General features: G+C 45.8%; 1 protein-coding gene across 8 annotated transcripts in view; it reads right to left on the reverse strand.

Annotated features, from left to right (window-relative positions):
* Window positions 1-27,348, reverse strand: part of akap6 (A kinase (PRKA) anchor protein 6) — a 170,321-nt gene that overhangs the window by 6,676 nt on the left and 136,297 nt on the right. For all 8 annotated transcript variants that reach the window (XM_037071519.1, XM_037071521.1, XM_037071515.1 and 5 more), the window contains 4 exons: window positions 16,315-16,398; window positions 15,817-15,969; window positions 4,282-7,245; window positions 1,892-3,142 (listed from right to left, as the gene is read on the reverse strand). In XM_037071519.1, the coding sequence (XP_036927414.1) occupies window positions 1,892-3,142; window positions 4,282-7,245; window positions 15,817-15,969; window positions 16,315-16,398 (4,452 nt within the window). The remainder of the gene's footprint in view (window positions 1-1,891; window positions 3,143-4,281; window positions 7,246-15,816; window positions 15,970-16,314; window positions 16,399-27,348) is intronic.

The following is a 27,348-nucleotide window of genomic DNA, read 5'->3' on the forward strand; positions in this document are numbered from 1 at the left end:
AAACCATCTTCACTCCCGTCGCTCCTTCTCTTCCTTAATTAAATCACATTTCAATAACAGGAAGAAGAAAGCCAAGTAGTGATCGCTGCAGAGATCAAGAAATCTGCACAGGGAGCCCAAAGTTAGCTTCAGGCTAATGCTAATGTTTAGCAGGTTTAATATTTAGATTATTTACCATCTTATTTTGCTAATAAAAATATCATACCTCTGCCTCTGTTTTCACAGGATTACACAAGAACTACTGAAGTGATTTCAACATAAATCAGGCTGATGTAAGTGTCGGGCCTTGGCGGAGGTATGCGCTCTACGGCGTGGTATTCTAGTTAGTTGTACGACACAACGGATCATGACACAGAAAAATATGACAAAGGCTCCTCAATAAAAACATGGTCCTGGAAGCCATCGGTGAAGTAGCAACTAGTCGGGGGGGCATTTGGTGAGCTAACGTGCAAGCTAGCCAGCATGCTAGCATAAGCAAGCCCAAAAGTTTCGCCAAGCTAGGAGGCTTTTTATTTAGTTTAGTGCATCACAATCTTTGTTAAAAATGTGATGCTGGAAGCTGGGAGAAGAATAATGAAAGATTAGGTCTGATACACGCCAACATAAGCTAGTTAGTTAGCTAACTGACTGTTAGAAAGCTAGCTAGCTTGTTGGCTAACTGTGTTTGCAGGCCAACCGTCCAGTCTTTTGACACTACTCCAGATGTTTAGTTTAGCTCTGAAGCTAAATGCTACGTTTTACAATGATGATATGATTTACGTCTCGGTCTCCTTAAAGTCGGCACCATCACGACAGTTTCCAATTCATAAATTGGTGTCTAAGCACTCATGGTGACCTAATCCCCTGATTGAAGCAATTCCATTAAAACTAATTGATTTGGGGCGGTGACTCGCTGATATCAGTGCTGTCGTGACTCAGCACTGTGATGTTGATATATGGAGGAGTTACTATGATCAACCACCTGAAACTGAATTCATGTGATTTTGTTTCATGGTGCAGGAAAAATTGTATTTATTGCACAAAAGGCGGCGTCGCCCATATTAACATGTGGCGTGTGGAAAACAACTAGAGGCCATTCGCACTAAGATCAGAAGTGAAACGAGCTCTTCAGCTGAGCCGTGTTCCTCTTTAAGAGAGCAGGAGTTGATAAACAGAGGACGTAGCGAGGCTGCGCTCATTTGCATGAGGAAATAGAAAACTTATAAAGAGCACAAACACGCTAATTCAGCGATGAAATGAATTGAACGATCACTGCGGGACGGGAGAAAGCTCTTAGCTGATGAATCCTAATGAAATCTGACTGATAGTAATTATGCTGATGTTGTTCTGTGGACCTTAACCTTTTAACTAAAAAACTGAGAAGTCTGCAAATCCCCCCCTTCCATTAACACCTGAGGGAGGAGAGAGGGACGAGGCAGAGGAGGAGGGAGGAGAGAGGAGGAGGGGTGGAGGGATTAAAGGAGTGATAAGAAGAAAGTGGAAAAACATTGGAAAAGTTAAAAAAAAAAAAGAGGAGAGAGGAGAGAGATACCTGCAGGAGGAGAGGAAGATAACAGAAGGAGAGAGGGAACAAGAGGAAAGGAGGAGTAGGAGAAGGGAAGAAGTTTAGGAGTGATGGGAAATAAAGGAGGACAAGAAAAGAGCGACGAGGAGGAGGATTAGGGAGTAAGACGAGGAGGAGAGGAGGGTAAGGAGGAGGTTACAGATATCAGCACCTCTCACGTCCGTCCGGCCTTAGAAATGGAAATGAGAGAAACGAACGCCGGCCTCATTACATTCATACCCACTGAGGGGCTCGGACTAATACCTGGAGTAGAGAGGTGAAGTGCAGTATCAAGGCCCTGTATAATGTCCTCAGATAGCAGATCGGGCTAAGACGTGGAACACTAACCTGCTTCTCCGCTGCTGTCTTTGCTTCCTGCTGCGAGCCGCTCCGCCCTCTCCTCCTCTTCTCCTCCTGCTTCACCCGCCGAGTATCCACCTCTCCCCGCCGCTCCCCCTCCTCCCTATCTCCCTCTCTCATCGCCGAGCAGTTAATTTTGGGATTAATACGCGTGGCGGTGGCGGCTGGCTCTTTTGAGGGATTTGTAGCGGAGCTGCAGACACTTATCTTGGTCATTACGGCGCCCATATTGGATTCAAGCGTTTTAGTATCTGCCAAACATTCGGCTGCGGAGGAGTCTATCGGGGCGACACGCGCCCGGGGATTAAGATAAGGAGGCCCCTCATTACGACTCCTCTCCTCCTGCGGCGCGCTGACACTCGCAGCGGCCGCGACTTCTCCTCCAGCGACATCACAGAGGAGGTACGGGTCCTCACCTCGCCTCTCTTCCTCGGCGCCAGAGGACACGGGAGGAGGAGAGGAAGGGTTGTCATCTCCTGGTTTGGATCCGGGCCCCCGGAGAGAGGCGGGGACGCTGTTCGAGGGCGAGGAGGTGGAGAATGAGCTGTAACGAGGCTCCGGGAAAGGAGAGAAAGAGCTCTGTGCTTCCTCTGTGGCGACAGATCCGTGGAAATACAGCTGATCCTGCTTCGAGGCCGACAGGTAGCTCAGACTGTTACCTGGTCCGGGACTAGGAGACAAAGACTGAAGGCTGTCACTGGGTTTTGAACCAGGCAGGTAAGCTAAACCGTTCAGTTCATATTCAGGGTCCAGAGAGGACAAATTCTCCATATTTTCCTTCAGCGTGAACCGTTGTGGTCTCTTGGTGAGCGCCATGCTGTAGCAGAGAGGCGGGCCCAGGTAAACCTCCTCGGTACAGGCTGCAAACAGGGTCACCTCATCCCTGATGTCCGGACTCGGAGGCAGGGACAGCGAGGGGCTCGTCTGCTCCTCAGTGTTCCCGTTAGTTTCAGGCTTCAAATCCAGAGCGCAGATGTTGTTGGTGGAGTGTTTGGACGACGGAGGCGAGCTGGAGGGGGATATTTTCTGTCTGGTGCTCGTGAACAGCTCGGGACTCGGGCTGTGGAGGCCTTGTGTGGGCGTGACGTAGGACGGGATGCTGTAGGGAACCGGAGTGGAGCTTTTATCCTCGGAGCACTGGCTGACCTCGCCACAGTCGCTGTCATGGGAGGACAGAGACAGGTAGGAGTAGAAGTCTCCCTTGCGGAGGTGGAGAGGTCGGTGGGAGTGTTCAAGGACCTGATGGGAACAGGAAGGAAAAAGTTTGTTAGGATTAGAAACTCCTGTGTCATGCTTCAGTCTCAGACTTGTGGGTTTTATATTTTGGATTATTTACATTTAGACTGCGTATTTAAACTTGCAGCACAAAACTCTTTGGCTTTAACTTATTATTCTGAAGTAAGTATTGATTGTACAGTGTAATGGCTGTAGGGAAAAGACACCATCTACCTATAAATTGGTTCCCTATAAACTTTGCTTTCACTGCGATATTAAGTGAAAAAATGGAGGAGCATCAAAACAGGAAGTGGATTTGTTTTCCCTGGTCACCATCCGGGTTAACTCTCACTCTTGAGGCGAAGAAGCTAAAGAGGGAAGGTGACTGAAAACAAGATGGAGGGACATCCACTCGATGGAGACGCTCCGGTGTTACGTCAAAGTCTGTTCCCCTGTTGACTTGTGTTTCCTCTCACCACCGTTGTCTTTCCATCTGCCTACTTATCAAAACAACAGCACTGAGATCAGCCGGTATCAGTAACACCAGGAGGGTGAAGAGGAAAGATGAAACGTCGTCTATTCCCACTTCAAGTAATATTCATATTTTCAGAAAACCAAACAGAATCACCAAAAGATTCCAGGAGAAACATCAAGTTTCATCAAGCATATTAAAATCTCTCTGTATTTATATTTTCCACCTTTACGAGAAGGAGGAAAGTTTTCTGCCTGATTTCTTTTTGCTTCTCAGAAAATAAAACGACGAGACTGAAAGCTGATTAGCTTTTAGATTACTTCACTCGCTAAAGATACCGAAGAAAATATTCTTCATTACATCCTAAAAGTTATGATCTGTGATGCGATTTATTGAATTACTCCAACTCAGTGAACAAATTAACTCGGATAACTTTTTGCCACTTTCTGGATTCGTTTGTCCTCGAAATGTACAGAATGCAGGAGGTCAAACGGGACTCTGAATGTTGCATCTCCAATATTCAATAATTTAATTCATGTATTAAGATCGTCTGCAGCCAAACTGAACCGTTATTTTAATTTCTGTTTAATTTGTTTTTTTGCATTTGTAATAAAACAATTTGCATGTGTTTTATTTGTAATGGGATCCATGATTGGCTGGTTGATGTACCGAACTTTCTCAGAGTCTGTACCTTGTCCCTGATCTGCGTCAGTGATGCAGGACTCTGGTCTGCCATGGATCCACTGGTATCCGCCTGGTTCGGTTCTTCCGGCTGACCCTCTTTGCTCTTCAGCGCCAATGAGGTCATGTCGATAATCTCCATCACGAAGTCGTGCACGTTCTCCTTCTTGCCCTCCTCTAGACTGCATGGACGGAGGGAGGAGGGGGAAGGGAGGTGGTTGCAGCAGGAGGAGTGAGAGTTGTGTCGTTTCCTGGGAGGCAGCGACGACTCTTTGTCTCTCACCTCCCTCTTCGTCTCCTCCGTCACAAAGGAGGAGAACTTGAACTTCTCCTGACTGGTGATGGCCTTCCGTCCCCCGGCTGCCGGCCTGCTGTTCTGCAAGGCATCGTGGGATCTGCAGTCCTCGACAGGAGAGAGGGAAGGAGGCGAGGGGAGGGAAGAGCTGTGACAGGGCAACTCCCCTCTCAGCTGTCCCACCAATGAGGAAGCCCGCTTGGACAGGAAGGGGAGGAGCTCACAGGACGGAGACGAACAGATCTGCTTCGGGGAGTTTGATTCCATGTTCATGATTAAGTCACTCACATCGTGAACCGACTCTCCTGTCTTGGTGAAGACGTAAGACTCCCTCAGCGACTCTCCTTTCTTTGTGAACACACTCGACTCCTCTCGCAGGAGTTCGTCGTCCTCGTCTTTCCCTCTCAAACAGCTCTGGTCCACGTTTCCGTTCTCCACGTCGTCCACAAACTGGCTGATGTAGCTTCTTGTGACGTTCCTCCGGTTCTCCTCCTCTTCTTCCTGTTCTATGTTGTCTGTTTTGTCGTTGCCACTGTTTGTGTTGTTTTCGATTAATTTTGCAGTTGTGCGGTTCAGGAAACAGTGCTGCTCGTTGTTCTGGGAGGAAGAGGAGAAGCTGGAGGAGATGTTGGTTCCACACTGCAGCTCGTCTCGGAGGCCAACCTCTGTTTTAGAGGAGGAGGAAGACGACGTTCGAGGAGAGCGAATCCAAGTCTGCAGCTCCCTCTTCATGTACTCCAGCCCCAGGACGTAAGACCCCTCCATCTCCTCTTCATCGTCATCATCGTTACCAGAGGATGCACCGCTCAACCTCTCCTCCTCTTCATCCTCTCCGTCACGAACACCGAGCTCCTCCTCAGTGAGCGTGAGCGTCGAGGAAGACAGAAGGTCGCTGTCGTCCTCGTCTTCATCCGTGCACGCGGACGTACAAGAAACGTTCACCACCAGGCTCAAACTCGCCGCATCTGCTTCGTCCAACCCCTGTCCTCCTCGGCTGTTTCCATGGCAGCGTTTCCTACAAGAGCTTGAGTTGGCGTTGGCTCCGACGGAGGGATCCAGGAGGTGGTGGCGCTGATTTCTACACATAGCGAAATCTTCAGACCCCAGAGACGAGTCCTCAGTACTGCTCAGCTCCGTTAGCGAGGCTGTTGCTGAGCTCTCATTGATCAGGGATGGTGGCCCCTTCCGTGAACAGCCCTGAATCCCGGAAAGGGGAGCGTGTCGACCACCAAGAGAGGGCGAGGCGGGGAGTCGACTCAGCTGTGGTGAGCTGCTACGAAGCGTCATGTCAGAAACACTGCGGGTCATCTTCGCTGCCAGAGGACTCTGGATGTTCTCCAGACGTTTCAGGAGATCTAGAGTTCTGCGGCTCAGCTCCCCAGAGGACGGTTCTCCTTGTGGACTTTCTTTGTTCTTCTGTTCTCCTGGTTCACCTCCGTCCATCTCCCTGCTCGGCCCCAGGTCCAGCTCCCCCAGGCTGGCCAGGCTGCCCCCAGTATCAGCGCTACGACACGGGACCAGGCAGCTCTCCAGAGAGGCGCTACGATGCAGCAGCTCTTTGGAGGGAAACAACTCCACACCCAAAGCCAGGAGGGACTCCAGAGAGGAGCCCTGAGACAAAACTGGACTTGACGCCCGGCGGCTGACAGCAGGAGGAGTCTCCAAACCGCTCAGCTGGTCAGCTCTGAACGCCGTGATGTCACTGCTAGACATGAAGGCCTTGGACGAGTCTACACCGAGTCCTCCAACCTCGAAGTCAGAGTCGGAGTCAGCGGGCGTCAGGATTCCGAGACCATTGATTAGGATCTCAACTGCTTCACCTCCTCCCCTCCTGTGCCTCTTCTTTTTCTCCTCCTCCCTGTTCCTTCTCATTTCATCTCTCCTCCATCCTTTCTCCTTCACATACTCTTCTTTCTTGGTCCTTCTTTGGTTGCACTTGCTGACGCCGTCTTTGCACAGATGACTCCCATCGTCACCTTCATCCTTCCTGTGCTCATTTTTCTCCTTGTCTTCTTCCCTTCGATCCTCCTCCTCTCCCGGAGTTTCAGAGTTTATCGTCTCCATGTCTCCTGTATCACTAACGATCCCGCTCTCGCTCTCGGACCTTCGACTGCTCCCCGACTGTCCACTTCGTCTGCCGCCTTCCTTCTCGCTCTCATCCCGATATCCAGTGATTCTGTCTCCTCCAAGAAGGTCCGGAAGGGATTCGATGGAGGAGAACGAGGAGTCCTTGCTCAGGCTCTTCAGCAGGAGGTGCTGTTTCCGTTTTCCTGATTTGTTTCTGAGCAGCGAGGAGGAGGTGTGAGGAAACTGTGGCTGTCGGTACAACTCGACAGTATGGAGGCTGTACACCTGGTAGATGTTGTTGTTGTTACGGGGAGGAGGTTCGGACGTCACATCGGACTGAACCTCTGATGTGGATCCACCTCTCATACCGGACACGTTACAGTCCGGTTGATTCCCGTTGGACAGAACGCCGTCCGAAGGAGGGTTCGGTTCTGTGGGGAGATTGTGCGTGAGGTCTGGTTCTGGTTCTTCTTGTGGCTCTGGTTCTGTGATTGTCATATCTGTTTCGTCCCATTCCCACGAGTCATCTGGCGGCACCGCCATTGGACCAGCTGGGACCGGGCTGATCTGATGGAGGTCTACCAAACCTGGTTCCAGAAAGTTCCCAGGAACCTGCAGACAGACGGAAACAAAATAGAAAGTTTGAATTTGTTGAGAAAGAATAAAGACGAATCCCTAAAACACAACATCCTTCTGCAGGTCAGATCTCAGTATGATCCAAGTGTCAGCAGCATATCAAAGAAATGGTTCAACACTTCTCTCATCCTGTGCATTTATTATGAAGGTGGAGTCAGAGCTGGAAGGAGGTTAGCTAAGTTTAGCATAGCGACCAGAATCAAGGGGACACCGCGAGCCTGGATGTCCTCAACTTATCTTGTGTGTTTTTATCTGTAGACAAACCAACAAATGCTACATTTAGAGGCGTTATGTGTTTATAGAGAACAGTGTGTCCAGACATCTTCCCAGTACTTCTGAGAAATGTTTACAGCAGCTGTACACTCATGATCTAAGGACCACAAGGTCTGCTTGGCATCAACTACAACCAGAACATCTGGGAAATGACATACAGTTAGTTTTGATGCCCAAAAACAACATTGGTACTACATTTAAAACTTGTGTTGGGGGGGAAACTCTGTCCCTGTCAAACTTGGCAACCTTACTGTGACAACACGACTACAGGAAGCTGCACACAGTCACTGCATCAGGCGGCTGTGAGCAGGAATATTTTTGAAGTTTGGACGGCGCCAGGCAAGCTGTTTTTCCAGTTTCCAGTATTTATGCTAATCTACACTAATTGCCTCCAAGCTCCGGCTCTGCACTTAACATACAGACACGAGACTGATCGTCTCATCCCACTCTCCGAACCAAACGATCATCTCGTGTCGAGGTAGTCTCTAACCGTCTTTTAGAGGATGAAGAATTTCCTCAAACGACGTACCAAAGGAGTCCTCGGGTCTCAAAATATCTTGGAAAGAAAAAAAGTACATCACTTTCCTCAGACAGATATTCCCATTTTGGTTCTGTTGATTAGCGTTGACCAAACCCAAAGTCCTCAGATGAGACGAGAATTCTTCCACAATTTTATTCCTCGAAATTAAATCATGCGTCAGCACTTAATGCTCTGATGAAAACTGCAACTTAACAAGTCATTTGAGAAATTATTGAGTCCTAAATCAATACGTTTAAAAACATTCATCGAAGCAAGTGTCATCTTCCTGATACTGGAGGAGAAATTTATAATTTTAAGGAAATATGTGTAACGGGACTTAATGGCTTCATTTCCTCTTCTGCAGATGCCGAACGTGAAGCCAAACTGCCCGTTCAGACAGAAGCTGAAAACAGGATTGCTCTCTATTATCATTTAAAGTGCATGCAATGTTTTATTTTGCGCTATCAAACACAGGCGCGAGTAAAGATTATGTTTTTCTCAGATGCTGTGTATCTTGTTTTGGCACCGAACTCTTTAAAAAAAGACATGTTAGGAGAAATCCTCTGCGAGCGCCGTCTCCGACTCGGGCCTCCGTTTGAAAAGAGACACACTGACACCCGACTCTGACAAAACACGTTCTGTGATCATTTAAAAAAAAAGAGTAAAATCAGCCCACCCCAAAAGCAATTGCTCATAAATCTCAACACAAATTATTCCGCTCTGGAACAAAGCGATGAATTATTCAAAAACGACTTCTGAGAGAAAAGAGCACGGAGCTGAAAACCCCAAAGTAAATACGTAATCAAAAGCCTTCAGAAAGCTCGGCTGTCTAAAAATATGCTTAGACACAGGAATTCTTCCCTTCCACAGACATAATTATACAAATTGCTCCGCGTCTCGTTAACAAGAGAGGGGGGTAATTCGTATTAGCCATTCATAGCCTATTAATCTAATAAACTAGTTGGCTGTGCGTGTGTGTGTCTGAGAGAGTGTGTGTGGGTCTGTGTAATGAATTTCTATTAGATTTGTGTTTATTCCCCTTGTGCTGATAAGGGAGATGGGGGGTAATGACTGAACTGGGTTTTTTGCCGCTGCAGACGCATTCAAAAACACATTCAGCGCTGAGGGGAGAGGCTATCAATCAGCCTAATCCAATCAAATCGAGTATTTGATGACCCACGAAAACCTTGTGTGTAATTTATATCTGTAATTTATCTCATTTCTGTAATTTTGCAACAGTTTACAGCTGAATTGCGGGTGTTTTTATGACCCCGGACACAGGAGGGAGGTGACTCCTGGCGGCCGCGGTGGTTTCAGAAACACATTTTTTAAAAAGCAGGGAATAACTAAAGTGCTGCTGGTCACCTGCCAAAGAGGCCGAACTGGCACGCTGGCAGACACATTTAACCAGTCGAACAGCGGTGATAATTTCCCACCCAGACTCCAACAACATGCCAGGGTGTTTCTCTGTAAACCGCCGGTCCAGATGTTCCTGAAGACGAGAGTTTGTGCAGGATTTAGTGGCTCTGAATCACTAAATTTACAGAATATTATTAGTTAAAAACAAGTAGTCTCATCTGATGTCCGAGATGCTTGTTTTATTCATCTGCTGCTCAAATCATTTGCACAGTGACACTGAGATTTGTAATGAAAACTGTTTTAGAATAGAGCAGAACTGTTACAGTTCAAACTGACCCTGAGGATAATTCAGAGATTGCAGGATTGTACTCAAGGTCACAGGATGCAGATGCAGGTCGACTACAGGACTGCGTCACTCTTTCACTTTATGAACCTTCAGAGGAAACACAGAAACTGCAGGAAACTAACAGAAGTGAGTCTCTGTTGGGTTGTTAAGGGATCAGTCCAGCTGTGACACGGACAGTCGGTCTGTGTTTTGAGCTACTAATGGCTAAAATCTGACAGAAAACTTTACATTTGTGTTGAAATAAGACACACATACAAATCCAGTCAGGAGACATTTCAAACATCCACTTTAAATTCATGTGAGAGTGAATAAACTCAAAACAATCGGAGGTACAGAAGCATCAGGACAACATGAAAACATTCAACATTCAGCAAAGACTGATCAGCTTAAAGTGGTTTCTAATCCTTTAAGGCACAATATGACACTGGTGCAACAGAAGTTATGTGGGAAACGTAGTGGCTCCGTATGCTTCACTGTTCTGACGTTAATCGTGCCAAAGTCTGCACGATGTGTACGTGCTAACAGGGGTGTAGCATGACACAGTTAGTTTAATTATTCTTTGAGGCCGTCGGTAACGGAGACATCGTGCAGTCATTAAAATCAAAAGGGTTCATCCTCTGGGGAGCTCGAGTGGATTCAGTGATCTAAATTTTACTTTTGTCCAAAGTGACTCACAGTAATTCAGTAATTCATACATTCACACACTGATGGTGCCGACCAGAACATCAGGAGCAATTGTGGTGTTCAGTATCGTGCCCAAGGACACCTCGACATGCAGACTGGGGAAATCGAACCAGCGACCTTCCGATCACGAGACGCTGGCTCTACACCCTGAGCCACGGCCGCTGATGTCATCTGAGCTGATTTTCATGAGAAACAGGCGGAAATAAACTGTGATCACGCTCATAAACATGATGATGGTGTTTGCAGCGCCTGCAGATACTCAGCTGCTGACAGACTGTGTGTGTGTGTGTGTGTGTGTGTGTTTGTGTGCATGCGAGGGACCTGTGCAGGGTTTTTTGGGGGGTGAAAGCTGGAAACTTTTTTCCCATTAGCTCTGGTTTGACTGCTCCCATTTGTTAGCATAGCATCTGCTGGAAGGCCCAAGGAGAGCGCAGCTATCTAGCAGCGTCTGGGTGATTATTCATGTGCCTGCGCTCCTCCAGGAGCTGCTGCTGCTGCTCCGGTCTCTGCTGGCTCGCTGCTGTACCGCTTGTCAAAGTGCTGAGGGAGCCCGGCGTCACCGGTCTGATTCAAAATGAATAGAAGCGCACAGATAAATCACCTCTCCATGCAGAGTGGAGGAGCCGACAGGCTGCTTTGAATGTAATTGCAAACGGTGAATGAAAACCTCCATATGTTGCTCATAACGTCGCTCTAAAACACATTTCATAATCGCCAAGAAAGTGTTCTAAAATATAATTTCCATATATTACGTCGGACTAGCAGGTATACTTAGTGAGACCTCATCCTCACGACACCCTGAAGCTTGAATTTAGACTCATTTACGTCCAATAAAAGATAAAAGAGGATCCGTCTCCTGCCGTCTGAACAACAGGACGTAAAGATTCACCGAGCAGAGAGAAGAAATATGCCTCATTCTGTAACGACGCTGACAGACCATCGACTGTGAGCCTGAGACTATCAAGAGGTCACTAAAGATGAGATGTTTGATAATCTAACAGGTTAGATCTCATCGGTTTGATCCGTCCAACAAACAAATGTTTATGCTAACTATTTCCCTCTGTTTCCTGTCTTTATGCTAAGCTAAGCTAACTGAGAATAACATTGATCTTCATGTTACTTTCTGCAACAAAGGGAATTATAATATTTCTTCTTTTCTTCTACATTCTGCAGTGAATGTGGAGTATTTCAGTTTATATAATGATGTGATGATTATAAAACAAACTCCTTGATTTTTATTTTCATCCCACCAATAATAATCTCAAAAGGGCTTAAAATAGAAAATATTACACAACTAATCAACTGATCGATCGATCGAAGGATCATCTGAGCTGTAAAAGAGACGGAATAACAATGAGTCGACCGGCTGCTCCTGTTCTGTTACAGACTGTAATCAGATTACTGTGAGCCTGTAAACTGAGCCTCACACACACACACACACACACACACACACACACACACACACACTCATGGACACATGCACACACACGCACACAAACACACAGACCAGGAGAGGACAATCGTTTTATCACTGAGCAGAAGTGTTCATTTATAAGCTAAACCACCCAGATATATGCCTCTCCGGTCCTCTCTCTCTCTGTCTCTCTCTCTCTCTCTGTCTGTCTCTCTCTCTCTCTCTGTCTCTCTCTCTGTCTCTCTCTCTCTCTCTCTCTGTCTCTCTCTCTCTCTGTCTCTCTCTCTGTCTGTCTCTCTCTCTCTCTCTCTGTCTCTCTCTCTCTCTCTGTCTCTCTCTCTGTCTGTCTCTCTCTCTCTCTCTCTCTCTCTCTCTGTCTCTCTCTCTGTCTCTCTCTCTGTCTCTCTGTCTCTCTCTCTCTCTCTCTGTCTCTCTCTCTCTGTCTCTCTCTCTCTCTGTCTCTCTCTCTCTGTCTCTCTCTGTCTCTCTCTCTCTCTCTCTGTCTCTCTCTCTCTCTCACCTCGCTGCTCGCTCTCCCATTTTCTCTCGCTCTCTCTTTATTCCTCTCCCATCCCCAGGAGAAGTGAAATTACTCTCCAGCCAGGCAGCGAGGTCAAAGTGTCTGGCCTCTGTTATTTGTCTTCTCCTCCTCTACAATATGTGTGTGTGTGTGTGTGTGTGTGTGTGTGTGTGTGTGTGTGTGTGTGTGTATTATGTGTGTGAGGTGTGAGAGAGGGAGTCCAACCCGAGCTGCACATGTTCAGCAGAATTAAGCTGATTCTTGCTAATTTCCAACATTCATCACGGAGCCGACGCGTTCTGAACGACTCGTCCACTTCAGAGGCCGTTTGATGGTTTCTGATTAAATTGTATTCAGTTCAATGCAACTTTATTTCTCCCTGTAAAGGTAAGTGCATCAACACACACACACACGCACACACACACAGATGCTAAACCACGAGACAACAACACAATCAATCTTTGCCTCTGAATCTCTGTGGAAAAAAAACAACTACTTTTAAACTCTCCTGCAAAGATATCAGTTAAACCTGATCTGCGTCTTCTTTTAAACATTCACATCCTCCACCTGTTTTATGCATCTTCAATTTACTGTGTGTACATAAAAAACAATGAAACCACAGATTTGTCCAGAAAATGTCAACGCTCAACAAAACACTGACGTCCTTCAGCAAAATCACGTCCTTATTTTAAAGATCTTGGATTGTCGATATCCTCGGTCATAACGATCACACGCATCAACCTCCACATGTTCAATGTTTCCTGAAATATTCAAACACAACTAAACCACCAGTTTCATCGAGGTTACGATACATTTTGTTCGGTTCCCTGTTTTTGTTTACGTAGTTCTTATTGAGAGCTAGTGGCAGATCTCAAACATGAAACTGAGGCTGTGAGGTCTCATCTTTGCTTCTAAAAACATTCCTCCTCTTCTTCAGTGTGAACCTGTTACCTCCTTTCTTCTCCTCCCCTCTGAGCTCTTAACACATCGCTATCCGTCAATTAATTGCTGGCAATCAATAAACTCTCCCAGTGTGTGAGTGTGTGTGTGTGTGTGTCCCTGTGTGCACTACATGCATATATGTATTTACATAAGTGAGACTGTGTGTGTGTGTGTGTGTGTGTGTGTGTGTGTGTGTGTGTGTGTGTCTGCAGAACCCGTCCCCTCGTATTCAAATGCACGTTTCCATCAGAACGTCTCTCCAGAACCATATTCATCACTATTAGAAATCCATAACAGCTCCATTCTGCTGCAGCTCTCTGCCGTCACGTTACATCAGCTGAACAAAGCACTCAGCTCTCTCTCTCGCTCTCTTTACTCTCTCTGAGCCTCGTCCGGCCCGAGCGGGCCCGGCTCAGGACGGCTCCCCCGTGAGCGATATTTCTCTGAACACCCGCCACGTTCGGTACTTCACACGTGCTGTCATCCTGTGATCAGCCAGCGAGTCGCACCTGAGACGTGGAATCAGAGTCGGCTCGCTGGCTGAAGATTTCTAATAAGACAAACCGTTTGGCGGCGCACACGCGTGGTGTTGTGATATGCAAACTGTCAAAGTGTTGAAATCTCATTTGCCAGGTTTCTTTTGTTTGTGGAGGAGGTGGCAGAGACGGCATTGTTTCTGTGACACTGATCGCACTCGAGAACTAACAGATTAGATTTTATCAACTGGCTGCTCGTCGACCGTTTGACTGATTCAGAGCGGAGTCGACGTTCGCGGCGTCAGACTCCGTAGGCTGCAAGAAGCCCAAATAGGCACCGATGGTTCTGATCTGATAGAAGCAGAGTGTCAGGACGACCCGGAGATATCTTGATCTTGATATTCATGGTCCCGCCCAAGACCCCAGGAAGAGCGTCGGGCTTTGAACCAATGTGACACAAAAGAAGCGACTGCAAAGTGGTTGATGCCGTTTTTCATCAGAATTTGATCCATTCAGTCCAGAAACATCCAGAGAAATTAGAGAAATTGCTGAATGACTGAAGTATTTCTTTAAGAAGCCAAGTTCTCAGTATTAATGTGAACCTTCAACAGTCTGATTAAGTTTTTGGGATTTAAATAATTCATACGTAAACATGGATGTCATCAGCATAGAAATAATACGCGTCACTGCACACCAGTGAAAGTGAAACCTTACAGCGAACATGATGTGGACGAAGGAGGCGGATCAGAGAACTGATCCCTGAAGAGCTCACCTGAAGAGCTCACCTGAAGAGCTCAGCTGAAGAGCTCCACCTGAAGAGCTCAGCTGAAGAGCTCAGCTGAAGAGCTCCACCTGAAGAGCTCACCTGAAGAGCTCACCTGAAAGCTCAGCTGAAGAGCTCACCTGAAGAGCTCACCTGAAGAGCTCCACCTGAAGAGCTCACCTGAAGAGCTCACCTGAAGAGCTCACCTGAAGAGCTCCACCTGAAGAGCTCACCTGAAGAGCTCAGCTGAAGAGCTCAGCTGAAGAGCTCAGCTGAAGAGTTCACCTGAAGAGCTCAGCTGAAGAGCTCAGCTGAAGAGCTCCACCTGAAGAGCTCACCTGAAGAGCTCAGCTGAAGAGCTCACCTGAAGAGCTCCACCTGAAGAGCTCACCTGAAGAGCTCAGCTGAAGAGCTCAGCTGAAGAGCTCACCTGAAGAGCTCACCTGAAGAGCTCAGCTGAAGAGCTCACCTGAAGAGCTCCACCTGAAGAGCTCAGCTGAAGAGCTCACCTGAAGAGCTCAGCTGAAGAGCTCAGCTGAAGAGCTCCACCTGAAGAGCTCAGCTGAAGAGCTCACCTGAAGAGCTCAGCTGAAGAGCTCACCTGAAGAGCTCAGCTGAAGAGCTCACCTGAAGAGCTCACCTGAAGAGCTCAGCTGAAGAGCTCACCTGAAGAGCTCAGCTGAAGAGCTCAGCTGAAGAGCTCAGCTGAAGAGCTCCACCTGAAGAGCTCAGCTGAAGAGCTCACCTGAAGAGCTCAGCTGAAGAGCTCACCTGAAGAGCTCACCTGAAGAGCGATCATCACAGAGTTGAATGTAATTAAACTTTTAAGAAGATGCGACGACTCATCGATCGTCGATTGAGTGACAGCGACCACCTCACGACTCTCACCGCCTCCGTGCTGCTCGGAGCCTCTCGAGTGCGTCGTGCATTTCACTGTATAAAACACGACCCAAAACAAAAACGCTGCTTTAATAAGAATTAATTTTGTTGTCTTCGCCGCCCGGTTTTATCAGGGGAACAAATAAAAAAAAGGCAGGACCAGTTTATTCTCGTATCAACACGTCTCAGGTTTGAGAAGATTGCTCCGTAACGAAATCATCGCAGCTTCAATCGCAGCACCATCTGTCTTTCACGCTGCATCTTAGCATCAAATCAAGCTCCGACATGCTCGCTGAGTGTAACAGTGCGTCAGCTGACTGCCTGCAGTGTCGGATGAAGGATGGAAAGTGTAAATGTCAGAGCGCTCTAACCTGCTGCTCTCCCAGCTCTCTCTTCAGTCTGTTCTGCCACTGCAGCGCCTGCATCACGATCGCCTCCCACCTCCTCTCCAGGTTGATTGACAGCAGCTGCAGGGCCTCCCAGTGCTGCTCCGCCTCTGGGCCCACCTCCGCCATGGGGCCCGTCTGCGTCCCAGAGGTGGGGATTGGAGAAACAGGTTTTGTCAGAATTATAAAGGCTATTATGATGCAAATCATATGATTAAATTCACAATTTAAAGACTGTACGACGACATAATTCCTCTCTCAAGGTTAAGCTGATTTATGAGGGTTTTCTCACTGATTCTCTCGGGTTTCATGAAAGGAAAGAAACTGAATCAAACTAATTTCAACAGCATTTCTTGCAGAAAATTGAGTACAAATCAAAACAATCTAAGAAACATAAAACCATCTGAAGCGATGGTGGAGGTCTTTTGATTTTGTCGGGTCGACTGTGATGTGATCAGATCTGTGATTTTGTCTCAGACCCACCTGACTCTGCTGTAGCAGCTTCTGGCAGAGTTTCAGAACAGAAGAAACTCCTCTGCGACGAGCTCGCACCTCCGAGCACAGAGACTGGTGGGTGACATGAAAGAAGGAAGAAAAAACAGAAGAAAGACGGCAACATTCAGTAAATATTCCAATTTTTATAACACAAACATTCACATGATCCTGCCGACTTTAAATCCATGAATCTTCTGTTCGCTGTGCATCTGGCAGCACAAACGGATCTCGATCGTATGATTGTATGAAACAGAAATAGCTGAATTTGATGTTGAGCTTAAGCACTGAAAGCCTTCAAAGACTCCTGCAGAAACTAAAACTGCAACAATGGAAAATCCATCAGAAAATGTGATGGAGAGGAAAAAAAAAACCCTCAGGTGGGTGCAAAGCAGTCGGACCAACAGACCGGCTGGAAAGAAACCTCCAGGTTAGATTTACTTGAACATCCATTATTGTTTGCAGACAAACTTCCTGCTACAGTTTTTTCCTTTTGCACTTATCATAATTGTATATTTATCAAAGCATGACATCAGTGAGGACGTGGTCGGCTCTCTATGTTCTGCTCATTCCAGGAAATTATCAGTTTGTTTCGGAGCATCGAGATATTGTGGTTTCTAATTTCTGTAACAGTTTTGTCTTTTAAAAATCACGATCGGTAATTCAGGTTTAGTTTAAAACAATAAAGTCCTGGACACAGATCCACTGCTGTCACTTGTGTTCCCACAGACAACAAGAAATATTACAGGAGTGAAAAAGGTAGAAAATGAACTTAATCTTTTCTGTGCAATGAGGGATTATCAGCAGCATTTCTGGTGCACCTCTAAATAAAGTCACAGATCATCTGCGTAGATGTTGATTGTTCCGGCCTGTCTGAACATCTGACCGCTCCTGTTTTATCACTGTGTTCACAGATCTCAGCAGTTCATTTTAGTGAATGTAACTGTGTCATTATTTACAGAAACGAGACTTTAGTTGTAATAAAAAATAGTTTAGAAAGAACAAACAAGAGCCAAATTTGTTCTCATTTAGTTTTTTTTTTTTTTTTAGTTCAGCGCTGTTAAATTCACGTCATTCACAAACAATTCATTAGCATAAAGTCAAATTCAGCACACAGATCCTTGATCAGCAGTAACAGTGCATAAAATAAATGACAACAGCCAATATTCCCCACGTCCGCCTCGCTCTCTGCTGCTGTCTAATAAATGCAAAAACCAGGAAAAAACAGAAGCATTGGATTGGCAGTGCCTATTATAAATCACTATATGCTGATGAGTTTCCACACGCAAAGGTCAGCGAGTGTGTGTGTGTTTGCATGTTTGAATGTTTACTCATGCAGGCGTGTGCACAAGTGGGTGTGTGTGCAAACATATGCATGTATTTCTGAGTGTGTGTGTGTGTGTGTGTGTGACAGAGAATAGAGAGGACAGCCTTACTCCTCTGCAGCAGCGACCAAACACGTCCAAGCCCCAAACTATTTATGCTAATCCTGCCCGCTCGCTGAAAAGCACTTCCTTTACATTTTCTTTACATTTTTCCAATAAATATTAAACACTATTACAATGAAATGGGATTCTCTTACTCTCTCTCTCTCTTTCTCTGCACACACACACACACACACACACACACACACACACTCTCTCTCTCTGCTTCTTCCTCGCGCACACTCGACTCTTCTTCTCTCGTCTTTCATCTCCTCTTTCTCGCTCTCCTCAGTTTAGCATATTTGTGGCTCGCCTGGTTGTCTAAACAGGAGATGGGGATGCAGAATACAGCAGACAGGATCAAGAGGACAAGCCCGGTGTGTGTCTGCGCGTGTGTGTGTGTGTGTTTGTGAGGTTGCAGATAAATTTATTCCGAGCAGGAGGTGTGTATTACGTTGAAGGTGGAGGCTCTAAACAACAACAAAACGACTGAGTGATACTCGCTCTGCGCCAAATAACTGCAGCAGACAGCGTGGAGGGAGCACGGGAAGATGAATTAAACTGGATTGAGGCTGGAACAATAATTCAGCATGTTAGAGTCAGAGAGCGACAGTCATAACTCTGAAATCTGCTCAACAAAGTCGGCCTCAACAACAGGAAGTCCAACGCACCGACACAGATCTCTGTACGATTAATAAGAGCTGATCAAGTTCCTCACATCAGCCTTCGAGTGCTGGAGACGAGTCTGATGTCGGATTGATTTCATCCACTCGGTAATTGCACAACTTTGACATCACAGTCAGCAAACATGACAATAAATGATAGCAGCTTAACAGGCTGTCAGACGGAACTGATTCGCTTCAATATCTAATCAATACCGCTGTCTACACAGGCAGCGTAATGGCTCACACAGCACCCACACTTCTTATGTGACCGCGACCCAAAGTGAAGCTTCGGAGGCGAGATTAAAGAATGATCATCATCCTATGCAGGAGCCAGGAAAAAGGATGAGATCACTTCATCCGTACAGCTTGTTTTTTAAGTTGACTCTTATAAATTTAAACAGAAGGCGGTAAATTGGGGGTCTGTTTAGGTCCGCCATTATGACGACTCGGAGGGTAACCGGGAAAGGTCACTTCATCACTTCGTCTGCGGACGTCAAGATGAACAACTGGACAGCAGCAGAGATCCAGGAGATGCAGCGTCTCCTCGGTCTCGGTAGCTGTCTTCACTGTCCGCATGTTGTTGTAGCGGCAAGCTGCTGACGGTCGCTGCTTTCAAATTAAAAGCCCCCCGCAAAGAACCCAGCTCTAAACTCCAGTGGGCTGCAATGTTAAGCTCTTAATTTGAAGACAAATTCAACCTGCTTCCTGTGCACACCCAACGTCATGATTCACATCACATGTTTACACCAACCCCAGTGGTGGCCTTTTGGAACAGAAGGAATATTACACCTTCCGTTTAGACAGACAAGGCGGCACCCTGCAGCCTTTACCTGGCTGTAAAGGCTGCAGGGTGCCACCTTTTCTATCTGAAGGGGGCTGATGTGACTGTTTGCAGCCTCAACTACAGTTTACGTGTCATCTACAGCAACAGTTAGCTTAGCATGGAAGCGCCAGTCCACTTCTAAAAAGTCAACCGCCGCTAATCTCGACTGACAGTTCGAGCTTTTCAGTCTCTTTCTCCTGAACATTAGTACACATTTTAAATCTTAAACATAAAGAAACTAACAGTGCAGTGACTAACCAGAAGTTTGAAGTCAATCACACGCAGATCTCTTTAAATCGCATTTAACAATTGTTCATTTAAGAGTTAAATGCACCTTTAAATGGGCTTTTTAAATTGCAGACTTCGCAGAAACAGCTCAAGAGTTGAATGTGAGCTGATGAGAAACTGACCCAACTTCACACCTGAGTTATGACCTCAGTAAACAGTTCATGAATGAGTTTATAGTCTTTATCTGATGTTTCAAATTTTCTTCGACACAGCATGATGTTCATTTTGTAAAGTATGCATGGAGAGTACAACAGACAATAAAGAGTTCTCAGTCAGATCCAGTCAGGATATCTTTCCAAGCTCCACCCAGAACACAAAGATGCAAACAGTCTGAATGCCAAACAAAAGCGTCAAAATGGCTGCCGACAACCAAACAGCTGACGTCACAGTCAGAACATTTGTTGGGCGTCAAGGAAGCACAAAGAAGACACGTGTTGTCTTGTTTAGGAGATAACATATCTTTATCATTATCAATCAATCAAAATCATTACCAGTATCATGGTTTCAGTTTGGGTTTGGTTCAGTTTTCAGCTTTAGACAGAAAAGTCTTTTTCTCTTGGAGTTTATTTCAGCCAGAGAACAGAAACAGAGAATCCTCAGTCTCTATTGTTTCTGCACTGACGGTTTTTATGCACTGATCCCTCTCTCTCTCTCTCTCTCTCTCTCTCTCTCTGTCTCTCTCTCTCTCTCTGTCTCTCTCTCTCTCTGTCTCTGTCTCTGTCTCTGTCTCTCTGTCTCTCTCTCTCTCTCTCTCTCTCTCTCTCTCTCTGTCTCTCTCTCTCTGTCTCTCTCTCTCTGTCTCTCTCTCTCTCTCTCTCTCTCTGTCTCTCTCTCTGTCTCTCTCTCTGTCTCTCTCTCTCTCTCTCTCTCTCTCTCTCTCTGTCTCTCTCTCTCTCTGTCTCTCTCTCTGTCTCTCTCTCTGTCTCTCTGTCTCTCTCTCTCTCTGTCTCTGTCTCTCTCTCTCTCTCTCTCTCTCTCTCTCTCTCTCTCTCTCTCTCTGTCTCTCTCTCTCTCTCTCTCTCTCTCTCTCTGTCTCTCTCTCTCTCTCTGTCTCTCTCTCTCTCTCTCTCTCTCTGTCTCTCTCTCTCTCTCTCTCTCTCTCTCTCTCTCTCCCTCCCTCCCTCTCTCCCTCCCTCCCTCCCTCCCTCCGGCGGGTCGAGCCTGGCTGGGCTCATATTGACTCAGAGGGCTCTACAGACACAGTCGGACAAATATTTGCTAAAAAGCTTTTCTTCCAAAATACATGGAAAGCCATGGAGTAGCTGCAGAGAAAGAGAAAGAGACGGAGGATGTAGAGGGAGGTTAGGGATGGACAGAGGAGCAGTGTGAGATTGGTCGACAGAGGAGGAGGAGGAGGAGTGAGACAGAAGAGAGACAGAAGATTAGAGTGAGTTACAAAGAAACTGTGAGATAAAGGAGGAGTAGAACAGATAAAGCCAGAGACCAACAGAACGAAGAGAAAGACAACAAGAGAGAGACAGGAAATTAAAAACAACAACAGAGGGAAACTGCTGATTTGTGAACATGTGAAACTGTGAAATCAGTCGTACAACTCTTTATTCTGCTGATCGACAGAACAGTTTTGTGTTGCATTGATCACCTGACTGAGGTTCTTCACATCCTGGAACCAGTCTTCTGTTTTTTTAAATCACGACTGTGAGATGATTTGAACTGAGGAAACAGAAGCAGTTTTTATACTGGGCAGCAAGCCGCCAATGTGGACGAGCTTTTTGCAGCTAGGTCTGCGAATTCAGACAGAAGGCGGTAAATTGGGGTCTGTTTTAGTCCGATAATATTACGTCTCTGAGGGTACACTTATTTCCACCTCTATTGCAATGTAAAGCTCTTATTTTGAAGACAAGTGCGACCTGCTTCCTGTTAGCTGTCTGGAGACGAGGTGCTTTCCAGAACGGCGACCTCAGGATTGTATCTCTACTTGTTTGCAGACGATGTGATGTTGTTCTGTCTCTTATTTCGATTCACTTGAAAAGTAAACACCGCTGAGAGGAGAGGGACTCTGACATCCACAACCAGATCTTTAATAGAAACACTTCTCCTTCTGTGGCAGAGCAAGAAAGCGTTAAAGGAATTACATATCCTGCAGGATGTGGCCAGCAAGACGAACGTCACTGCTGTGTTTCTTATCCTGATGGTCACGACCAGCTAAAAAAATACATGTATGGATGAATTATTTTTAGCTGAGGTCCCTTGAAGTGTCATTCCAGCTCTACAAAAGTGGCTTAACAGGAAAAGGAAACTTCAAGAAGCCTCATTTCTCTCGGTGTGTGATGTGAACGTCCCCGTCTCTCTCTACATGTACAGATTCAAGGTCGACCAACAGGAGAGAGACACAAAAAGAACGAGTGACATCTTTATCTCTTCGTTTGTTTTCCCTCTCCCTCGCTCCATGTGTTTCCCTGTCTGTCACTCAACATCCTCTTTAAAGAAGGGTGACCGAGTCGGGATAAACAAAAAGAAGAGGATCTGCTCTCCTCCTCCTCTAATTCCCCTCTTCACTCCATCTTTCTCTCACTCTCCAGCTCGATCTCTCGTTCTTTTCTCCCTCTCTCACTCCATCCCCACCTCTATCTCTCTCATTCTTAAATCTCCCTCTCCTAAAAACAAAATCCTCTTAACTCTCCTCCACCTCCTCATCTCCACAATCTAATTACCGAGACCTGCCGTGAAGAGAGGGATGGGAGAGAGAGAGGACGGAGGGAGGGAGGGAGGGAGGAGAGGATAGAAGATAGAGGAGAGTAAAGGTTGTTAGCTTGGTTGCTACATCAGTGTTTTCATGTAGTAAAGTGAGACAGAGAGAGAGAGAGAGACAGGACCGGGCGACGATTAAACTTTTGAAATCCAAACTATCGAAATATTTTGAGAAATCACAGCGAAACGGAGAATGACAGTGATCATGGATGAAAAGAGTTTATGGACTAAAGAAAAGAAAAGAAGTGAGACGGATAAACACGAGGAAACAGACGGAGGTGAGGCAGAAAAAGAAAAGCGACCGAGAGAAAGGACGAGAACGACAGAAGACAAGGACGAACTGTAAAGCGAGGAGAGGCGGAAACAGAGAGAGAGAAGGAGAATTTGGGCTGCTTGCGCGGTGACCCAGTGGATATTTCAATCAATTACCATTAATTAGAAATCTCTGATTAATTCTATTTGTTGATTAAGTCAATTAAAACCACAAGCACTCGTTATCGCACAACGAGCCTAATGAATTCCTGTCGACAATTTGTTCCCACACACATATTCCCTCCGCTGCAGCCAATACCGCCTACAGCTAACCAAACTTTGTCGTTTGCATACATCTCTCCTTCTTTCCCCTCGTCTGACATTTTCTCTCCTCCCTCCTGCAGTCGTTCACTTCTCCTCCTCTCTGCTCTCTCATTCCTTTTATTTCCCTGCTTACTTCCTAATTTCTTTGTTCGAGTCCGGCTGAATTTGTGCAAATGTAAGAAGAAGAAAAAGTTCCAGTAGAACCAGAGTCTGCCGCGGAGGTTTCTGTTCAAGAGCACCTTGAAACTTGTCAACGAGCAGGATGAGCGCTCAGAAATCGCGTCCTTCGAGGTTTTGGAGGCATAAATCTTTCACTCTCAACCTCGTCCTCTCACCTCAAGGCTACGGATTTCCAAAACTGGGGTCTGGATGTCTCAAGGGGTCGCTCCCAGAGACCGAGGTGGAGTAAACATCGTGTCCACCGGATCCACAACCTCCCCTCCAAGAGTTCAAGACACCAGTATAAGACCAGCGAAGGCCACGAAATGAAGTCAACTGATAAAACATGTTTCCTGTTGAACCTGCTGTGGTATTATTACAATATTGGTGATACAACATATAGAAACACTCATCTCAGATCTGTCATGATATTTCTTACACTACATGTGTTTTCATGTTGTCAACCTCTTCTTTATAAAACATCTGAATCATCCTTGATAATATTCTGTGTATCATTTGTAAGACTACGTCAAACATCGTTACGGACTGAAACGTGAAGCTCTGCCTCCGCTGACCCAGAATCCATCTGTCTCCCGCCCTGCACTTTTTCACATCACATATAAATGGGCTCTGAAAGTCAGCCGGATTCGTTAAGAGCTTTTAGAGCAATTCATTGAAAATGGAAGCAGACAATAAAGTAAGACAGGCCCTCTCCCGCTCTACTTTACCGCCGTGTTTGTGACATTTATGCTCAAACCTGGCAACCCGGCTGCATTAAAAATATCAATTTAGTACTCTGATAAATTGAGAGCTGCACTCCAAAGTGAGAAATTTATGTTTCCATTTTTAGGATTTCTCATTTTTAGGAGTGGCTCACGTTAAGGTCGGAGGTCACACGGCGACACTCCTACAAGAGGAAGGAAATAATGTGGAGGGTTTTTTTTCTTTAGCAGCACAAGAATCAGAATCATCGCCCAAAACTAAAGGATTTAAAATGGTTCTTATATGTCTGTTCACAGCTGCAGGTATCAGACATTTATGTTTCATGATTTTCAGACACGTTTTAACAAAACGTAACTCGTTTCCCTCTTCAGGCGCTGCAGGTTGGTGTAACACGTCGTATGTCTCCAGCTGGCGGCCCCTAGTGGCCATGAAGTATTGATGTTAACATGATTCTGTTCAAACTGATCTTAAATAAAAACAGTAACAGGTCACGCATTTATTCTTTTTGCAACAGGAGGTTAAGACTAAAGTGTGTGCATGCGATGAATTCACTGCTCTACGTGACGTACTTTCAAAACATGGTGAGTTTTAAGCTGAATGTATTTTGTAGTTTTGCATAAAAGTGTATTTTGCATTTTGAGCATTTGAAGAAAGAACATCCTGATAAGAACAACATGAAAAAAGATCATGACTTTTTTCTTAAATTACCTGCAGACACGTTGATGTAAGGGACGATTTCATGCCGGCTGCAGATTAATTAAAGGTACGTGGAGCTCAGACCTGCAGGAACTCTTCCATTAAACTCAAGAACCACGTGAGAGCTGAGCAGGTCTGTGTTTGATTAAAGCAAACTTTGGTTAAAAATCCACCTGTGTGACAAAAACGCTGTGCGGCCGTCCTGTGAAAGTCTCAATGGATTAGCTCTGACATCATCAGGTCTCATTGATTATCCTGAGTTATTAGCTGAAGTCCCTGTTTTCGCCTCCCGCTCGTCACATTTTAGGGATGAAGGCTTTACTTTAAAATATTCAGCAGCGGTAAACAAATGGAGGATATATGAAGTCTTTGTGAGTGAAAGCATTTACTGTTCTCACTAATGCAGCAGAGCGAACACGCCGCGGCGAGTTAAAACGCTGCTATCAATAAAATCCAATCTCCTTCTGTCTATCTGCATCTCGCCGCGTATTCGTCTTTTCACCTCCTTCTCTCATTCGTCTTTTCCTTCCTTTCTCTTCCTGCGTCTCTCTCTTTCCTCCCCGGTCTCTCCGTCTCCCTCTTGTTTGCTCCTTCCGATCGCTCTCTCTCCATCTTCAGTTTTCAGTCTTCTCTCTCCTCCTTCGCTACTATCGTCTCCATCTCCATCTTTCACCCTGTCTCGTTCGCCTGTTTCGTCCCTCCGTCTTTTCCTGCTGTTTTAGCAGATGATGGTGATTTTTCTCTCTCGTGTCTATTTGTCTCTCTCTCTCTCTCCTTTCTTGTGTCTTCAGGGATGTTTCTTAGCTTCCTATCATGACTGAAATAAAGGTTAGTTTTCAAAAACACCTGGACATAATAACCCGTGTTTGGCCTTGTGTGTCCTCGTCCTCGTCCAGATTTGAGGATTAAGTTTTCCTTCATTGGTTGAGAAGTTCTGCTACTTCCTAAAGCTTAATAAACCATTTTAAGCTGTTGAACTGATACAAATCAACTGTGACGTCCTCGAGATAAACGTTTGTTCTCATGATCTACGTAAGTCAGTATCAGTATCTGTATTTTTGTCCTATTCAAACTTCATTGATTTTTTTTATGTTTTAGGGTTTTAGGGTTTTCTTTACAGCCTGAGGAGGAGAACGTATCCAGAATTAAAAAGCCAAACTCAAGAAAAGGTTTTCTGTCTTTTCTTTAATCACCTCGTCAGTTTTCAGGTTTTTAGCCTTCTGTCCTCCTGATGTTCAACACAAACTTCATTGATGAATAACACACAGCCTGGTCGCCATGATGTGATGTTGGCAGTCAATGTTGGTACCATATTGACATTTGTGCAAACTTGTCGAATCACCTCCACATTACATGTTCGTCACCTGACTCTCACATCAGGAGATTGTTTTGGATTCTTGACGAGAGTCCGTGACGCATTTCCAGCCACGTTTTTGGTGACGAAGATGGGATATTTAGTGGCGACTAACGCAGGTATCTTTTAAGCCAAACCACAGTGTTTTCTAACCCTAACCAAGTGGTTTAAACCTAACCAGAGCATCAGATCAGCGTTATGACAAGAAAGAAACAGAAAATGAAGCTTCAACTTATTTGTGTTTTCTGCAAATTAATTAGCTAACATTCATCCTGGCGATTGCGTTCATGTTACACATGAGATACGACAGGATCACTGATGGAAAACTGGCTGCTTCTTATTTATTCGTGGTGTGTGAGCGATGCAGACAGGCTGCTTTCTGTAGGAAAATAAATATATATGTTGCATCTATTTAAGTTACATTTTGCAGAAGAGTTGCACCTGAAGATGCTGCTGTTGTTGCTGTTGTTGTTGTTGTTGATACATGCAGACAGAATGGCTCCTGAGAACGACGGGACCTCATAGAAACTAAAAGAAAGATGAACACTGTAATTAAACTAAATATCAGATCAGAGCTGAAACTGCAGCATCAAGTCTCAACACTTCACTTAACCTCATCCCTCTCTTTTCATGTCGCCTCGCTCTGTCCTTACTTCTCCATCGCTCCCTCCATCTTCTCTTACGGTTTGTTTCTTCCTTTCTCTTTCTATCTCCTCCCTCTTATCACTCGCGACCTTTTTCTTCTTATCTCTCCCTCCTTGTCACTCGTCGTCTCTCTTCTTTCTCTGAACATGATTTTTTCCTTCTCTTTCGTCTCTCCGTCCCGTGTTTTGATTCTCTCCCTCTCTCTCTCTCTGTCTCCTCTCCTTTAGCAGATGAAAGAGCCGAGTGTTTTCTTCTCCTCCCGAGCAGATGAAGATGAAAGTCTGATCTGTTTGTTGACGCCGTTACCGTGGCAACGTCTCACCTGTTTGCTCGCCTTCAACCCCTAACGAGCAACTCTTAACGAGAAAACACCTCTTCAGGAAAAAAAAACACCACACACACATACACACACAGAAAACCAAGGAATGAGCACAAACAGAGCTACAACCAAGAAAGACACACTGATGGGCGTAATCAAAAGGCAAACACACACACACACACACACACACACACACACACACACACACACACACACACTGAGCTGCCTGTGTTCTTGGCAGGGAGTCGGCAGATCTTTAATCCTCATCATGCAGCAGGTATCGATATCAGAGCCTCGCTGTCACCTTCTATTAGCCGGCGAGAGCGACGCTGAGAGGAGGGCCGGATCATATACAGCGAAGGAGGAGCTGCTGGTTTGCGGACGCCGGAGCGTGTGGACGTTATATCACCGAACACAGATGTCACAGCGAGCATCCGGCGCCTGTCGGGTCCACGAGCAGAACAGAAACAGAAACAAGATCCTCGTCTTGTTCTGACTTTTCTACTTCCTGTCTTTGTTATTTTACAGCCTTGTTTTCTACGTCACCTGTGTTTCATTTGTTAATTAGTCCATTGTTGTGTTTTTCTACCCTTGTAGTTTTTTTCCTCCTGGTCCGTTTTGTATTTCTCTTCAGTTTTTTTTTA

This window comes from Acanthopagrus latus, chromosome 16 (genome assembly GCF_904848185.1).
Source record: "Acanthopagrus latus isolate v.2019 chromosome 16, fAcaLat1.1, whole genome shotgun sequence".
Lineage (NCBI taxonomy): Eukaryota > Metazoa > Chordata > Actinopteri > Spariformes > Sparidae > Acanthopagrus > Acanthopagrus latus.